Genomic DNA, 12,783 nt, shown 5'->3' with positions numbered 1-12,783 from the left:
AAAAATCACAAGTGCTCTGTTACGATAACAAGGGAGGTGTTCAAGACCTTGTATCTGAGAAGAAGGATCTTAAATTCAATTCTGGGTTTAACAGGGAGTCACTGTTGAGTTTTGGATTAATTGGAGGCTTTTCAGGCAACTTTGGGAACAACCGTAAGTTACTTAATGTCAAGAGCCAGTACTCACTTTCATGACTACATCAGGCTATCTCTTTTCTTTCTGCTGTAAGAACGAAATGTTTTCCAGACCAGCCTACACATCACTTTCAGGAAGTAGACCTCTTTTACCTTCAGAACTGTTTTATTTCCTTTTGGCATAGATTCAGCACGGTACTGGAAAAAATCCTAAGAGATTGTGGTCCATATTGACAAGATAGCATCATAGTTGTTGCAGATTTATTGGTTGCACGTGTGGGATTACATCCTGTTCCACCACATCCCAAAGGTCTGTGATTGTATTGAGATCTGGTGAGTGTGGAGGCCATTTGGATACTTGCTGTTACGTACTTGCTGTCATGTTCAAGAAGGCAGTTTGCGAGGATTTGAGGATCTGTGACATGGCATGTTGTCATCCCATGTCACAGCTGTCCTAAGTTACCTTTGGCTATTGTGGCTGCTTAAACCTTTTAAAATGTAACATTTGGGTAGAGTCTGATTGCACCACTAAGCTTGCCACAGATTACCACAACCTCATTAACTATGAAGTAATGAATTGTCCCAATGGACTTATAATACCCTTTTCTAAACTGTCCATATTGTCTTTTCTGTAAGCTCTGTGTTCAATCCACACACACAAAAAAGCTATGACATGTGTACTTGTCATCTGCTGGCATCTGCTGCTCTGGAACATTTGGGGCGGTAAAAATGCCAATATTTCACAGATAAATTGACAAGTTGGCGCATCTGAATCACATCGCAGAATATTTGTGTGGTGCCCTCAATCCCAACAAAAGGCCTAGCGAGGTGTTTGTTAGAAGCTGGTGGAGCAGTGTGATGCCATTCAGGAACATAAAGCAATGCCAGTTTCTCAATTTCAAAATATTTAATAGCACAATCTGTTAATCTGCTGGGGCTGAGTGTGAAGAAAATAGGATTAAAATATGAGCATTGAAGTAACTAAAGAGCGTTTTGAGGTTGAATAAGTTTTAGTCCAACAGCTGCACTATAACCTGCACTGCCAGACTTAACATAATGCCAGAGATCAGGACTGTAGCTTTCTTTAATTTAACTGTTTAATTAACATTATCTCAGTCAGAGAGAATTCGTCGTGTTTAGCCACACACAAATGAAACTGTGGCATAAAACACAAGGCTACAACTCCCTACAAAGGCTAAACATTGATCCGTTGACAAATAGTTAATTACTGCAGCATAATCTGTTGGTTTTGCAATGAAACAAAGGCTTTATTGTTGAAACTCCATTTGAACAAATGACCAGGAACTGAAAGCATTTTTAAAAATATATTTCCTAATTTAAAACTAGAAGCAGTTAAATGGGATAACTCCCATTTTCTAGACACTGGTCTTTTTCTACCTTTTTCTCATAAACAGCTCAGATGGAAATGCCCCCACCCCAGTGCACATACAGGCGCCAATATACTGTGTTTACATACAGCACCTACTTTAGGTATTGTACTTTCAGGCATGTGAAAAGAAAAGTTTTCACAGGACTCCTGTGAAAAACTAAGAACACCCAGTGAGCAAGAGCTTGTAGAACCACCGTTATAAACAATAATAGTAATAGTTTTCTGTGTGATTTTATGAATCTCTCATGTTATTGTGGAGGAATTTTATCCCACCCCTCTTCAAAACAATGCTTCAGCTCACTGAGGCCTGCAGACATTAATTTCTTCACAGCTTTCTTGAGGTCCTAACACAGCATTTCACTTTGACTGGGCTATTGCAGCATCTTGATTCTTTTCTTTTTCGCTCCTTCTGTTGTAGATTTGCTCGTGTGCTTGGGATCATTGTCCTACTGCATGACCCAATTTCAGCCAAGCTTCAGCTGTCGGACAGATGGCCCCAAATTTGACTGTAGAATACTTTGTATTGCTTGGTAGACAGAGGAGTTCATGAACTGGTCAAGGACAGGATTTCATGAACTGTGCATTTTGGCAAATATCTTTCCTTCCCTGTCCAAAGGATATTGTTTTAGAAGTCTTATTATTTCTTTAGTGTGCAGGCTGCCGTGTTTGACTGTCAGCCCCTTGCTGCTACTTGCCTTCTTAATTCTTTTGTTTTCAAAAAAAACTATGCATAGAGTCCTGTGAAAGCGATACATGTTTTTTTTTTCATAATGTAGAGAATTGCTTCTATTTTGACTTAATATTTTTTAAATTAATAATTGTATTTATTTAAAATGTATATTTTTGGTAATTAAAAATGAAAAATGTCATTTTGCATCAGTTTCTTTCATTATTATAACACTTTCCCGTTGATAGATCATTTATTCTTGTAAATAAATCTTAATTGCTATGAAGGCATTATTAAAAGATGCGCCTTACACCCCAATTCAAGATGTGGGGTCATATGGGGAAATGTTATAGGGACAGATGCGGGGTTGGAGGTTTTCCTGTCTGGGACAGCCCTCTTGAAAGAAATGGAACAAAGTTGTATTATCAAGAGACTGAGAGATGACTGGATTAAAGGATTTGAAAACCCTGCCGAGCAGCCATGTCTTTAAACCTCTTTACCTGTGAAAAAAACCCCTCAGACTGTGACAATACATCTGTCATCCACAAAGTATGTCATACTCAGATAGCCTGCATATGATGATGTATGAATGTACATGTGTTAATAGCACAGAAAAAAAAATCACAAAGCATGATGAAATCCAAGTTTTTATTAATGTTCTTTTTGGGGGGAAGTAGATTCATGCAGTCTTGCAGAGATTAGAAATTCTCTCCATAAGAAAAACTGTTTTAAAATTGTATTCAAACCCACTGATTACCTGGACGGAGACAAGCAGTGTAAGTGTTTAACAATTGTTTACACTCAGTGACTTCCCACTGCCATCTAGTGGTCGCTCACTGCTACTATTTAACTACAGTCTGTAAATGAAGTTTCTAACAAAAACGACGGTTTGAGGACATTTAAACCTAATCGAGAGGAGTTTTTATCGTCTTGTGTTTCATATCAGAATTTATTCAGTTTGTTTGTTTTTGGTGAAACTTGGTCAATTTACGTGGAGCAGAAAGCCTAGAGACGGATAAAAATGATAAGATAAGAATAACGTTTTAAATGTGTTCAGATATTTCCCCTTTTACTCGAAGAAAAAAAAAGAAGCAAATGCTCACTCAGGTATGGTAGATTTAGCGATTGTAGTTCGTCCACCTGCTACTTCTTTATGTCCTATAATTGCAGGTAGTTGTGTCATAACTGTCCATCCAATCATTGCTTGGAAAGTATGTCTAAGAATGAAAGTAAAAACGCGGTAACCTATCAGCTTCCAGGAAGCAATAGCCTAATCGTGTGAATGAAAATAACCCAAGTCCTTCTCTAATCCCTGCCTATCCTTTTTATCTCAGGATTCAGACCAGTCGGAGCAGAGTGGATCTGTGAGCGTGCAAAACACCACGATGCATCCCGCGTCCCGTTAGACCGAGTAGCGGCGCATGCTTTGTAACTGTAGTTTAGTTGCATAGTGTTCAGTAGCTTGCAAAATGAGTCGACATTTTCCTGCAGCTTTTTGTTTGGCTTTAGTTTTTCTTCCTCTGATGAGCAGTCCGTGTCCTGCCCAGTGCAGCTGCTTCTTTCACAAACTAAGCGACGGATCAAAAGCGAGGTAAGCTCTGTGAATTGAATTCAGAGCACAATTGTATTATTATGCTTTGCCATAAAAGTGAGAATATAGCTTTGCTATATTCAGTGACTCCGTGTGCTGGAATTAACTTGGATTTGTTCCTTAATCCCATTTGCGTATAACTCAAAAATAGTCTGCTACGTTTTTTCTTTAATAAACTGAACTTTTTAAACTTATTTTTTTATTTAAAACTAACGTATAAAATATGCTTTCATCTTGAATTTAAAAGTATCTTTAATATTGTTACTGCTACATGTTCTGTAGAGGTAGTCATATTTTTTTATTGTTATTTTCTTGCAGGAGTGTTCTTTGCAATGATCCGGAAATCACTGTGGTTCCTCAAAATTTCCCAACTGACACGGCAAAGCTCCGCGTTGAGAAGACGGCAATCACACGGATTTCTAGCAGCACCTTCCACTACCTCAACAGTCTGGAGTTTCTCTGGATGTCTTTCAATTCCCTGAACTCCCTGACTCCTGACAGTTTCCGGGGTCTTTACAACCTTAATGAGCTCAGGCTGGATGGCAACTCCCTTACCTCCTTCCCCTGGGAGTCTCTGACAGACATGCCAAACCTGAGGCTCCTCGACTTACACAACAACAAGATCTCCAGCATGCCTGCAGAAGCCATCATGTATATACAGAACATAACCTACCTGGACTTGTCTAGCAACAGTCTCACAACCGTTCCTGGTGAAATTCTCACAATGTGGCTAAGTGTGAAGCCACCCCAGGACGCTGATTCTTCTAAACTAATACTTGGTGAGGATTGAATGTTAATGTATTAAGATTTCTTTGTAATCTGCCTTGTATGAGAGCTACTTCTTTAAAGCTCAGTTAGGGATTAGTCTAAATATACTGTGTGTGCAGTGTGTCAACTTGTTAGGCTAATTATGTTTATTTATACTCAATCCCAGGTAATGGTCTGGTCTTAAAATGACTCAGTGTTGGGTAAAACAACTTAATTTATTGTTTTCACTAATAAAGTCTTTCCATACATTCCTCTGCAGGTCTTCATGATAACCCGTGGCTGTGTGACTGTCGACTCTATGATCTGGTTCAGTTTCAGAAGTCCCCCTCGTCCTCCGTGGCTCTCATTGACACTCGACTAAGATGCGCTGATCCTGAGAGCCTATCAGGGGTTCTTTTCACTGAAGCAGAGCTGCAGAGGTGCCAAGGCCCTCGAGTGCATACGGCTGTGGCTCGTGTTCGGAGCTCACTGGGCAACAACGTGCTGCTGCGTTGCGGCACAGTTGGAGTCCCCATCCCAGAGCTGTTCTGGAGCCGTGCTGATGGCAAGAAAATGAACGGCACCAGTGAGTTTTGTTGCATTTGTTCCAGATGTGCTTAGATTTGATTTATTTCTGCACACGTGTCAATTACATTAAAGTTATTCTTTTTTTTATCAATCTAAGATAAGATAAGATAAGATAGAACTTTATTAATCCCTCGGGTGGGTTCCTCTGGGAAATTCGACTTCCAAAAAAAGCACAGCAACGACCAAAGTTACAGTTACAGAACTGTTATATATATATATACACACACACACACACACACACACACACACACACACACACACACATATAAATACAGAGACAAATATAAATAAAATATACAAAGGGGATAAATAGAATAAATAGGAATAAAAAATAAAAATACAAGTGAATTGCACATTTCAAGTATTGAGTCAATCTGCTTATCTCTGTGGATCTCTACCTTTTTGTTTTTTCAGTTCAGCAAGAGATCTCAAAGGAAGGCATCATTTGGTCGATTCTGAGCGTGCCTGCTGTCTCTTACCGGGATTCTGGGAAATATGTTTGCAAGGCGACCAACTTTGTGGGCACGGCAGACGCTGTCATCTCCTTGGTGATCACAGATTCCTTTCGGTCAGAAGAAGCAGGAGGTGGCGGTGGTGGTACTTCTAAGAGATCAAGGGGGAAGAAAAATGGTGGCATTGGCAGAGCGGCATACCAGGAAAAGCTTATTGCCAGATACGTTCCTCCACCTACATCTACAGCTGCACAGCCCATCATTGAACCTCTTAATGGCAAGGGGGTGACTGGGAAGTATGAGATTGAGAGCTACAGCATCTCTGATGGTGTTTCTCAGGGACGAGGCAAAGGTTCGGATGCACAGAAGCCACTGGACGTGCAACAGGATGCTTTAAGTAACCTATCGGCCAATGCCTCATCGTTACAGCAAGCTCCTGAGAAAAGGATAGTGCGTTCTGTAAAGGTGATTGGTGACACTGACCATACTGTCTCTCTGAACTGGCGAGCCCCTACAGCCACAAATACCACCGAGTTTAGCGTCCTATATGCTATATTTGGTGAGAGAGACATGCGTCGAATCAATGTGGGCTCTGGAAGAAACAGAATCACAATTGACGGCCTTGTGCCAAAGACAAAGTACATTGCCTGTGTTTGCGTCAAAGGCCTGATCCCAAAAAAGGAGCAGTGTGTAATCTTCTCAACCGATGAAGCAGCCAGTGCCAGTGGCACTCAGAAGCTCATTAATGTGGTGGTGATAACGGTGGCATGCGTGATTGCTGTTCCTCTTACACTGATTGTGTGCTGTGGGGCAATAAAGAAACGTTGCCAAAAGCTGCTGGGGAAGCAATCCAAAGAAATACAGGACTCGTACGTCACGTTTGAGACCCTCGGCCCTGGGACCAAAGCTAAGGGGATGGAAGGCGAGTATCTAACGAGGCTAAATCCTGACGAATCCAACAGGCTGCTCTCAGCGAGATCTAGTGTTGACTCAGAGGCCACAGCCAGGACTGAAGGGCTACCTAATGAGTACTTCTGTTAAAACCAAACATATGCCTCAGTTCCCAAAGGATGCACTTTGCACCGCCGTGCTCCACTGTTAGAAAGATTCAAATGATCCTCTTTTTAAAGGGGTATCCAGAGGACACTTGTAGCTCTTTTAGGACTGGATCTATTCAAATAAATTACAGCCTTGTGGGAGTAAAAGCTACCATTCATTTGGTGGGAAACAACAAAAAGGGAAAATATACACAGTAACGCAGTTGTAAATTTACAAGTGGTGTAGAAATAACTTTTTTTAATTCATCGTGCACTTTTAAGAATAAGAGAAAACTCTCTCGATGCCCTAAACTCTCTTAAACCCAATACATTCACTTTTCTTTGTTTTTTCCTAAGATGTAACTTATGCTTTGTGTGAAAATCTTTATTCTACACGTATTTAGGGAAACAATAGTTTATTTAGCCTGTTTTATATGTCAGTATGATGTGAATGTGCCAGGTTTACTGTTGGGTGAAAAACCTGAAATACAGTACATTTTGTAATGTGTAAATATTTGTAACCTAAAATATATGTGTATGTATGAATGTACTGTATAAAAATAAATATTTTTATATTGATTTATGCTTACTTTTTTCCTACATCTTTACTTTCCTTAAAAACACCCACACGTATCCCCTGTATCTATAAACTGCTACAAAACATGCTTAAACTAAGTAAATACAATCAATTAATACAGCTGTAGGCAAATCCAAGGCAGTTTTTGTAGCATTAATATATGAATCACTACAGTTGATACATATAATGGCATAAATTTGGACTAATATTCATATTTTCCATTGGATCAGTCTTTATCATTTTGATTATGGGTGCTCCAGCATCTAAATTACCTACTAGTACAGTCTCTGTATGATTAACTCAGCATTCAAGCAAACTGTAGCAATAAACGACGATTATGATATGCCTTATGTAAAAGACATTTCCTGAAATGCTGAACATGTGGCTAATCTGTTTATCTGTTAAATTATAATGCGCATGTATAAAAAGCGTGGGTATTAAAGGATGTGAAACTGCAGAGCTATAGTGTAGATGTTTGTTTTCGCACTCGCTTTGGTATATGCTGATTTGGCCTTTATCAACCTGAGAGACAAACAGTGTTTAGATTATTGAGGTCAGTCCTCTCCAGACATCTGTCTCTGTCTCTGTGCAGCCCTCCCTCTCAGTGTTGCTAAGCCTGACGGGCTCCGGCCCACTTAACACAGATGGGCCTCCTGTCATGTCAATGCTGCTGCTTTAGTGGGGAACAAATAAATTAAATTAATCTGATGCGAAGCATTTTGGGGTCATATCTGAGACAAGAACTACTATCAAGCCGAACTCATAGCTCTCGACTGAAAAACACTTGTGAATGTTAACTCTTTATGTCCTTTTGAAAAGATCTAACATTGTGTTTAGAAAAAGTGGACCATTGCTATAAATACACCTGTGTCTCACATGTCATTTGGCCTCTTAAGGGTTACGTCAAGGGAGATTAAGGTAATGGGCTTTCTTTCACGCAGCCCATGAGCATGTCCTGCCCTGACAGGCCTATTTCATATGCGTGTCTAGGATCATGGACGCCTTTTATGTCACATTGCATATCACTTTGGTATTCCAGTTCATCTCTTTTGGATCGTCAACTTGTTTGTTCGGTTGCTCCTGCACAGATGATATCTTAGGAAGGTAAGTGGCCACTAAAAATATGCTACATTGTAAAGCTCGGTTGTATATTTGCTATGAGTCTGTCCTCTTTTGAATAAGTTACGTGCTACAATAAACATTACTTATAGCATGACTAGTGTGAAATGCCCAAATAAACACTATCCAAAATTTGCGTTTAAGCTAAGTGTACTACACCATTATCTTTGTATAGCACAAATTTTCTTGTCTGTCATTTTAGGTCTTTACTATGTATGGAAACCTCCATGGGAGAAATCCCAGTGGACATCCCACATGATTTCATTAAAATCCGAATTGAAAAATCCCATCTGACTGAGTTACCTCGAGGATCCTTCTCAAAAGTGCCTGCCTTGGAGTTCCTCTGGCTAAATTTTAATGAGATCGCTCTGATGAACATGAAAAGCCTAGAGAGGCTCGCTAACTTGACTGAGCTAAGGCTACAAGGGAACAAGCTGACTTCAGTACCATGGACAGCATTTCAGGATACACCAAAACTCAAGATTTTGGACCTAAAACACAATCACCTGGATGTGCTACCCGAACATGCTCTGAGATATTTACCTGCACTGACCTACTTAGATTTATCCTTCAATCAGCTTAGTGTCATAGCAAAAGAAGTCTTCATTAATTGGCCCCTTTTTCAAATAGCTGAGAAAGCCTGGGCAAAAGAAGGGATGGTGTCAAATGTGGTTTTGGGGCTGCATGATAATCCCTGGTTGTGTGACTGCCGCCTCAAAGGCTTTGTGGAGTTCACCAGGGCAGTCAGCCCTCCCATCATCCTGATGAACTCTTATCTGATGTGTTCAGGTCCAGCTCTCAAAGCTCACAAGTTTTTCCACGAGATTCAGTTAAAATCATGCATGAGGCCAGTGACCTCTGCCCCAGAAACCAACATCACTTTACCTCTGGGAGCAAATGCAACCCTAACATGCTTAGTGAAGGGCAGGCCAGAGCCGACCATTCAGTGGATGTACAGTCTGAAGATTATAAGAGGATTTGTTGGTAAGATTTTTTTTTAATCACTACCATCCATTAAATTGTTGTGAACCTGCTGTTGGAGCACTTAGCGAAGTATATATAGTGAACTCCCAGGCTGCAGTGTTTTGAAAGAGACAATACTTACTGCATAATATCAGAATACCTGAGCATGTCATTACCAGATGAAAAAAATCCTGTGATTTGCTCTGATGCTGTTTTCACCTTGCAGCATCACAGACAAACATCGATGAGGAGACCTTCTCTTCCCAGCTCCTGATCCCCTCTCTTCATCTGGCAGACCGAGGACTCTACACCTGCACGGCCAACAATTTCATTGGCAACTCCTCTGTCAACATTACAGTTAACATCGCCTCTTCTGATTCCTCCCTTCCTCTCCTCCCGCCTGTCCCTATGCTGTCATCTGAGGAGAATGCCTACATTGAAATACACATAGCCAAACAGACAGTTTATGGAATTACCTTAGAGTGGCACGCAGCAACTGAAAATCCTGCAGAAACTTGGTTCACCATCCACTTTGGCAAATATGATTCACCAAAGAAGGAAATGATCTACATTGGCCCGGGCATCAACAGTTACTCGGTCAGTAATCTGCTTCCTGTCACCAAATACGAGGTGTGTGTGACCCTGAAGAACCACCCACCAAGGGAAGGTCAGTGCATTGTGTTTGTAACAGGAAGTGACATTAGTGAGATGGAGCAGAAAGAAAGGTTAATCCACATTATAGTTATTGTGTGCGCAATGGTGCTGGCTGTGCCGGTTGGCATGTATGCCTGCACCACAGAGGCCAGGTTCAGCTGTGTCGACCGGTTTGTGGATCTGTGGAGGATGCACAGAATGCATGATGAAAACCTGCAGGAGGGGGCGAGGCAGGGCACTTTTGACAGCCTGCAGGCAACCAGCGATGAAGCTTTGTGCAAAAGTTCGATGGAAAAGCCAACAAAGAGACGGAGGTCTGAGGATAAGTCCAAAGGAGGAAGTGCAGCTTACCTGTACTAGCATCAAAGTCAAGAACTGCATTCATAATACATTTCTACATGAAGTTTATTTGTAGTTTAAGTTTGTGCCTCTAAATGTATGTGTTACAGTTGAATTACAAAGCTAAGTATACTATTTTCTAAAATACATGCACCATTATTTTTCTGGTTCACACTTTGAAGACTCTTGTGACCATGTAAGTAAAAACATTAAAATAAAACTTTAAAAAAAAAATTGAATTGTACATATATTATGTGGTAAAGTAACACATTTGTTCATGGGGTAAACATGTTTTCCCTTTCAGTTTTGGACTTTTGTTATAATTCCTCTTTTTGACTTTGCTGCTTATATAAACTCAGACGCACACATCCACTTTGAATGTATGTATATTGCAAGCTGTCACCTGAAAATGGAGATGCCTTTCTTCCTTGTTAAATGGAGGGTTTATTTTCTATTTTAGTGTCACTTTGTGAAATAAAAAAATTAATCGTGTGTAATTAAGTTATCATGCAGTACTGCAATATGATGTTGTGGATTGTACGTGTGTTTCTGGCCTGCTTTGATTTACTTTGTCTTGAAAATGTTTTTAATCTTTTTGTGTTTTCTCTTAAGGACTGCAGATTTATTATGACTGAATGAAATGCGTTTGATGTGGATTAAAAAGAAGTCAAAGACAAATGCTGAGACATACTCAGATTTTTTTTATCACAATCACTCAGAGGATTTGTTACGTAAGCTGTATTTTCCCATGAATTTATACATACACTGCTAAGCAGATTAAAGTGATTTTCTATCTGAATCCTAGTCAGCAGAACATGATATTTCCATTTAATGCCTCTGAGCTGATTGTGTCCACACGGTGACTGTATTTTCACATGATTTTTACATGTGCATCAGTTACTGCATGTTATAATAATTTTATGTTTTAATAGATAAATAAAACAATTGAAAAAGGCTATTATTTAGATAATATATTAATATATAGTACTTTTTCCAGACATAGTTGTTTCAAGAAGTTAATCACCGAAAGGTGATTAATTGATTAATAAATTGATTTAATATAATATGTACAGCCCAGTTAAAAAGAAAGTGATGTTATATGAAAAGTAGGGACAGTAGTAGTAAAAGACTGGAAAAGTTATGTAATGCTGACTTTTCTTTTTCTTCTTCTTTTTTGTTACCTGTTTCTTTCAGTATAGCAAATTATTCCAAATAAATGTATTTCTAAATAAAAAAAAACAAGGTTAATTCAGCTTTGATCAATTTTAGTGAAGGTTTTGCTTATTTTAGAAGAACAATGGGAACCCTAATGTACGTTCATTATAGCAGCTAGTACTTGTCCAAGCTATAGAAACTTTGTGATTTGTATTTTTTTGGTGGTTGTTAGGTGTCAAAATAACATTATAATATTGGATCTTCATAAGTACCTGCAGGAGCCTAAGATGCCAACTCTTGATCCTGTTGTAGGAGTTGGCTAAAAAAAAACAAAGAAAAAGACTGATTTTGTGTATTATGGAAAGATACAATACAATACAATACAATACAACTTTATTTGTATAGCACGTTTAAAAAACCAGCGGTACACCAAAGTGCTTTACAATAAAAACAGGTAAATTAAGACATGATCAAATAAAAGACTATTTACAAAGTACCACATATGTCATCAGGTTGAGGGCACTAATTATACAGCAATAAAAGGGAATATAAGAACAAAGTTACTAAGAACAGATAAAGCTAAAAGGTAAAGTACATAAATAAAAATTAAACCAAATATAAAATAAGTACACTAACTAGATGGAAAAGCTATGTTGAATAAGTGAGTTTTTAAACGGGATTTAAAAGATAAAATGGAGTCTGACGCACAGATAGCGATGAAGGTTATTCCACAGATTAGGTGCAACCAGGGCAAAAGCACGGTCACCCCTAGATTTAAGTCTAGATCTAAGCTGAGTCAAGAGTAATTGGGCTGAAGACCTGAGGGCTCGCCCAGGGACATATAGACTAAGAAGATCGACAAGATAACGAGGGGCTAAATTATTTATAATTTTAAAGGTGAGCAACAATATTTTAAATTCAATGCAATATTTTATGGGTAGCCAATGCAAATCAATAACAACAGGGGTGATGCTTTCTAGTGCCAGTCAGGAGGCGAGCCGCCGCATTTTGGACAAGCTGGAGTCTGTGAAGGAGAGCGGAGTGAAGACCAAAGGAGAGAGAATTACAGTAATCCAATCTAGAAGTCACAAAAGCATGAATGAGCCTTTCAAGATCTTTATGAGGAACATAGTGCTTAGCCTTAGCAATAAGGCGCAGTTGGTAAAAGCTAGATTTGATTACTGAGGACACTTGTTTGTTAAATTTGAAAGAGCTATCCAGCAGGACACCTAGGTCACTAACTGAGTCAGAGAAAGAAGTGGCAAAGGAACCAAAGGTATCAGCTAATAGGCCCCAAGGGATATGGTTGCCAAACACCACAATTTCCGTTTTCTTATCATTCAGGATAAGGGAATTGCCTGAAAGCCATT

General features: G+C 39.3%; 2 protein-coding genes across 2 annotated transcripts; both read left to right on the top strand.

The window, feature by feature from the left end:
* Positions 1 to 3,527: 3,527 nt before the first annotated feature.
* lrit1b (leucine-rich repeat, immunoglobulin-like and transmembrane domains 1b) lies at positions 3,528 to 7,191 on the top strand. The gene is made up of 4 exons (XM_085284838.1): positions 3,528 to 3,782; positions 4,101 to 4,561; positions 4,810 to 5,115; positions 5,532 to 7,191. The coding sequence occupies exons 1-4, from the start codon at positions 3,661 to 3,663 to the stop codon at positions 6,608 to 6,610; spliced, it is 1,968 nt and encodes a 655-aa protein (XP_085140964.1). The 5' UTR covers positions 3,528 to 3,660; the 3' UTR covers positions 6,611 to 7,191.
* A 127-nt stretch (positions 7,192 to 7,318) lies between these two features.
* Positions 7,319 to 11,457, top strand: LOC146568654 (leucine-rich repeat, immunoglobulin-like domain and transmembrane domain-containing protein 2). Its single transcript, XM_085284839.1, has 3 exons — positions 7,319 to 8,287; positions 8,505 to 9,286; positions 9,492 to 11,457. The coding sequence occupies exons 1-3, from the start codon at positions 8,178 to 8,180 to the stop codon at positions 10,277 to 10,279; spliced, it is 1,680 nt and encodes a 559-aa protein (XP_085140965.1). The 5' UTR covers positions 7,319 to 8,177; the 3' UTR covers positions 10,280 to 11,457.
* Positions 11,458 to 12,783: the final 1,326 nt, after the last annotated feature.

The sequence above is a fragment of the Mchenga conophoros genome, linkage group LG8, assembly GCF_057382185.1.
Source record: "Mchenga conophoros isolate Kocher_MC1m ecotype Shallow Benthic linkage group LG8, M_conophoros_male_GT1.1, whole genome shotgun sequence".
Classification (NCBI taxonomy): Eukaryota; Metazoa; Chordata; class Actinopteri; order Cichliformes; family Cichlidae; genus Mchenga; species Mchenga conophoros.
Note: the sequence above shows the minus strand (reverse complement) of the source record. Positions and strands in the feature narration are given on the sequence as shown.

Bases quoted from the DNA above. Each gene is read 5' to 3' on its own strand.
- lrit1b (XM_085284838.1), top strand. From the start codon at position 3,661: ATGAGTCGACATTTTCCTGCAGCTTTTTGTTTGGCTTTAGTTTTTCTT. The intron at 3,783-4,100 runs GTAAGCTCTGTG...ATTTTCTTGCAG, and splicing joins AGCGACGGATCAAAAGCGAG to GAGTGTTCTTTGCAATGATC. The intron at 5,116-5,531 runs GTGAGTTTTGTT...TTGTTTTTTCAG, and splicing joins CAAGAAAATGAACGGCACCA to TTCAGCAAGAGATCTCAAAG.
- LOC146568654 (XM_085284839.1), top strand. From the start codon at position 8,178: ATGGACGCCTTTTATGTCACATTGCATATCACTTTGGTATTCCAGTTC. The intron at 8,288-8,504 runs GTAAGTGGCCAC...CTGTCATTTTAG, and splicing joins ACAGATGATATCTTAGGAAG to GTCTTTACTATGTATGGAAA. The intron at 9,287-9,491 runs GTAAGATTTTTT...TTCACCTTGCAG, and splicing joins GATTATAAGAGGATTTGTTG to CATCACAGACAAACATCGAT.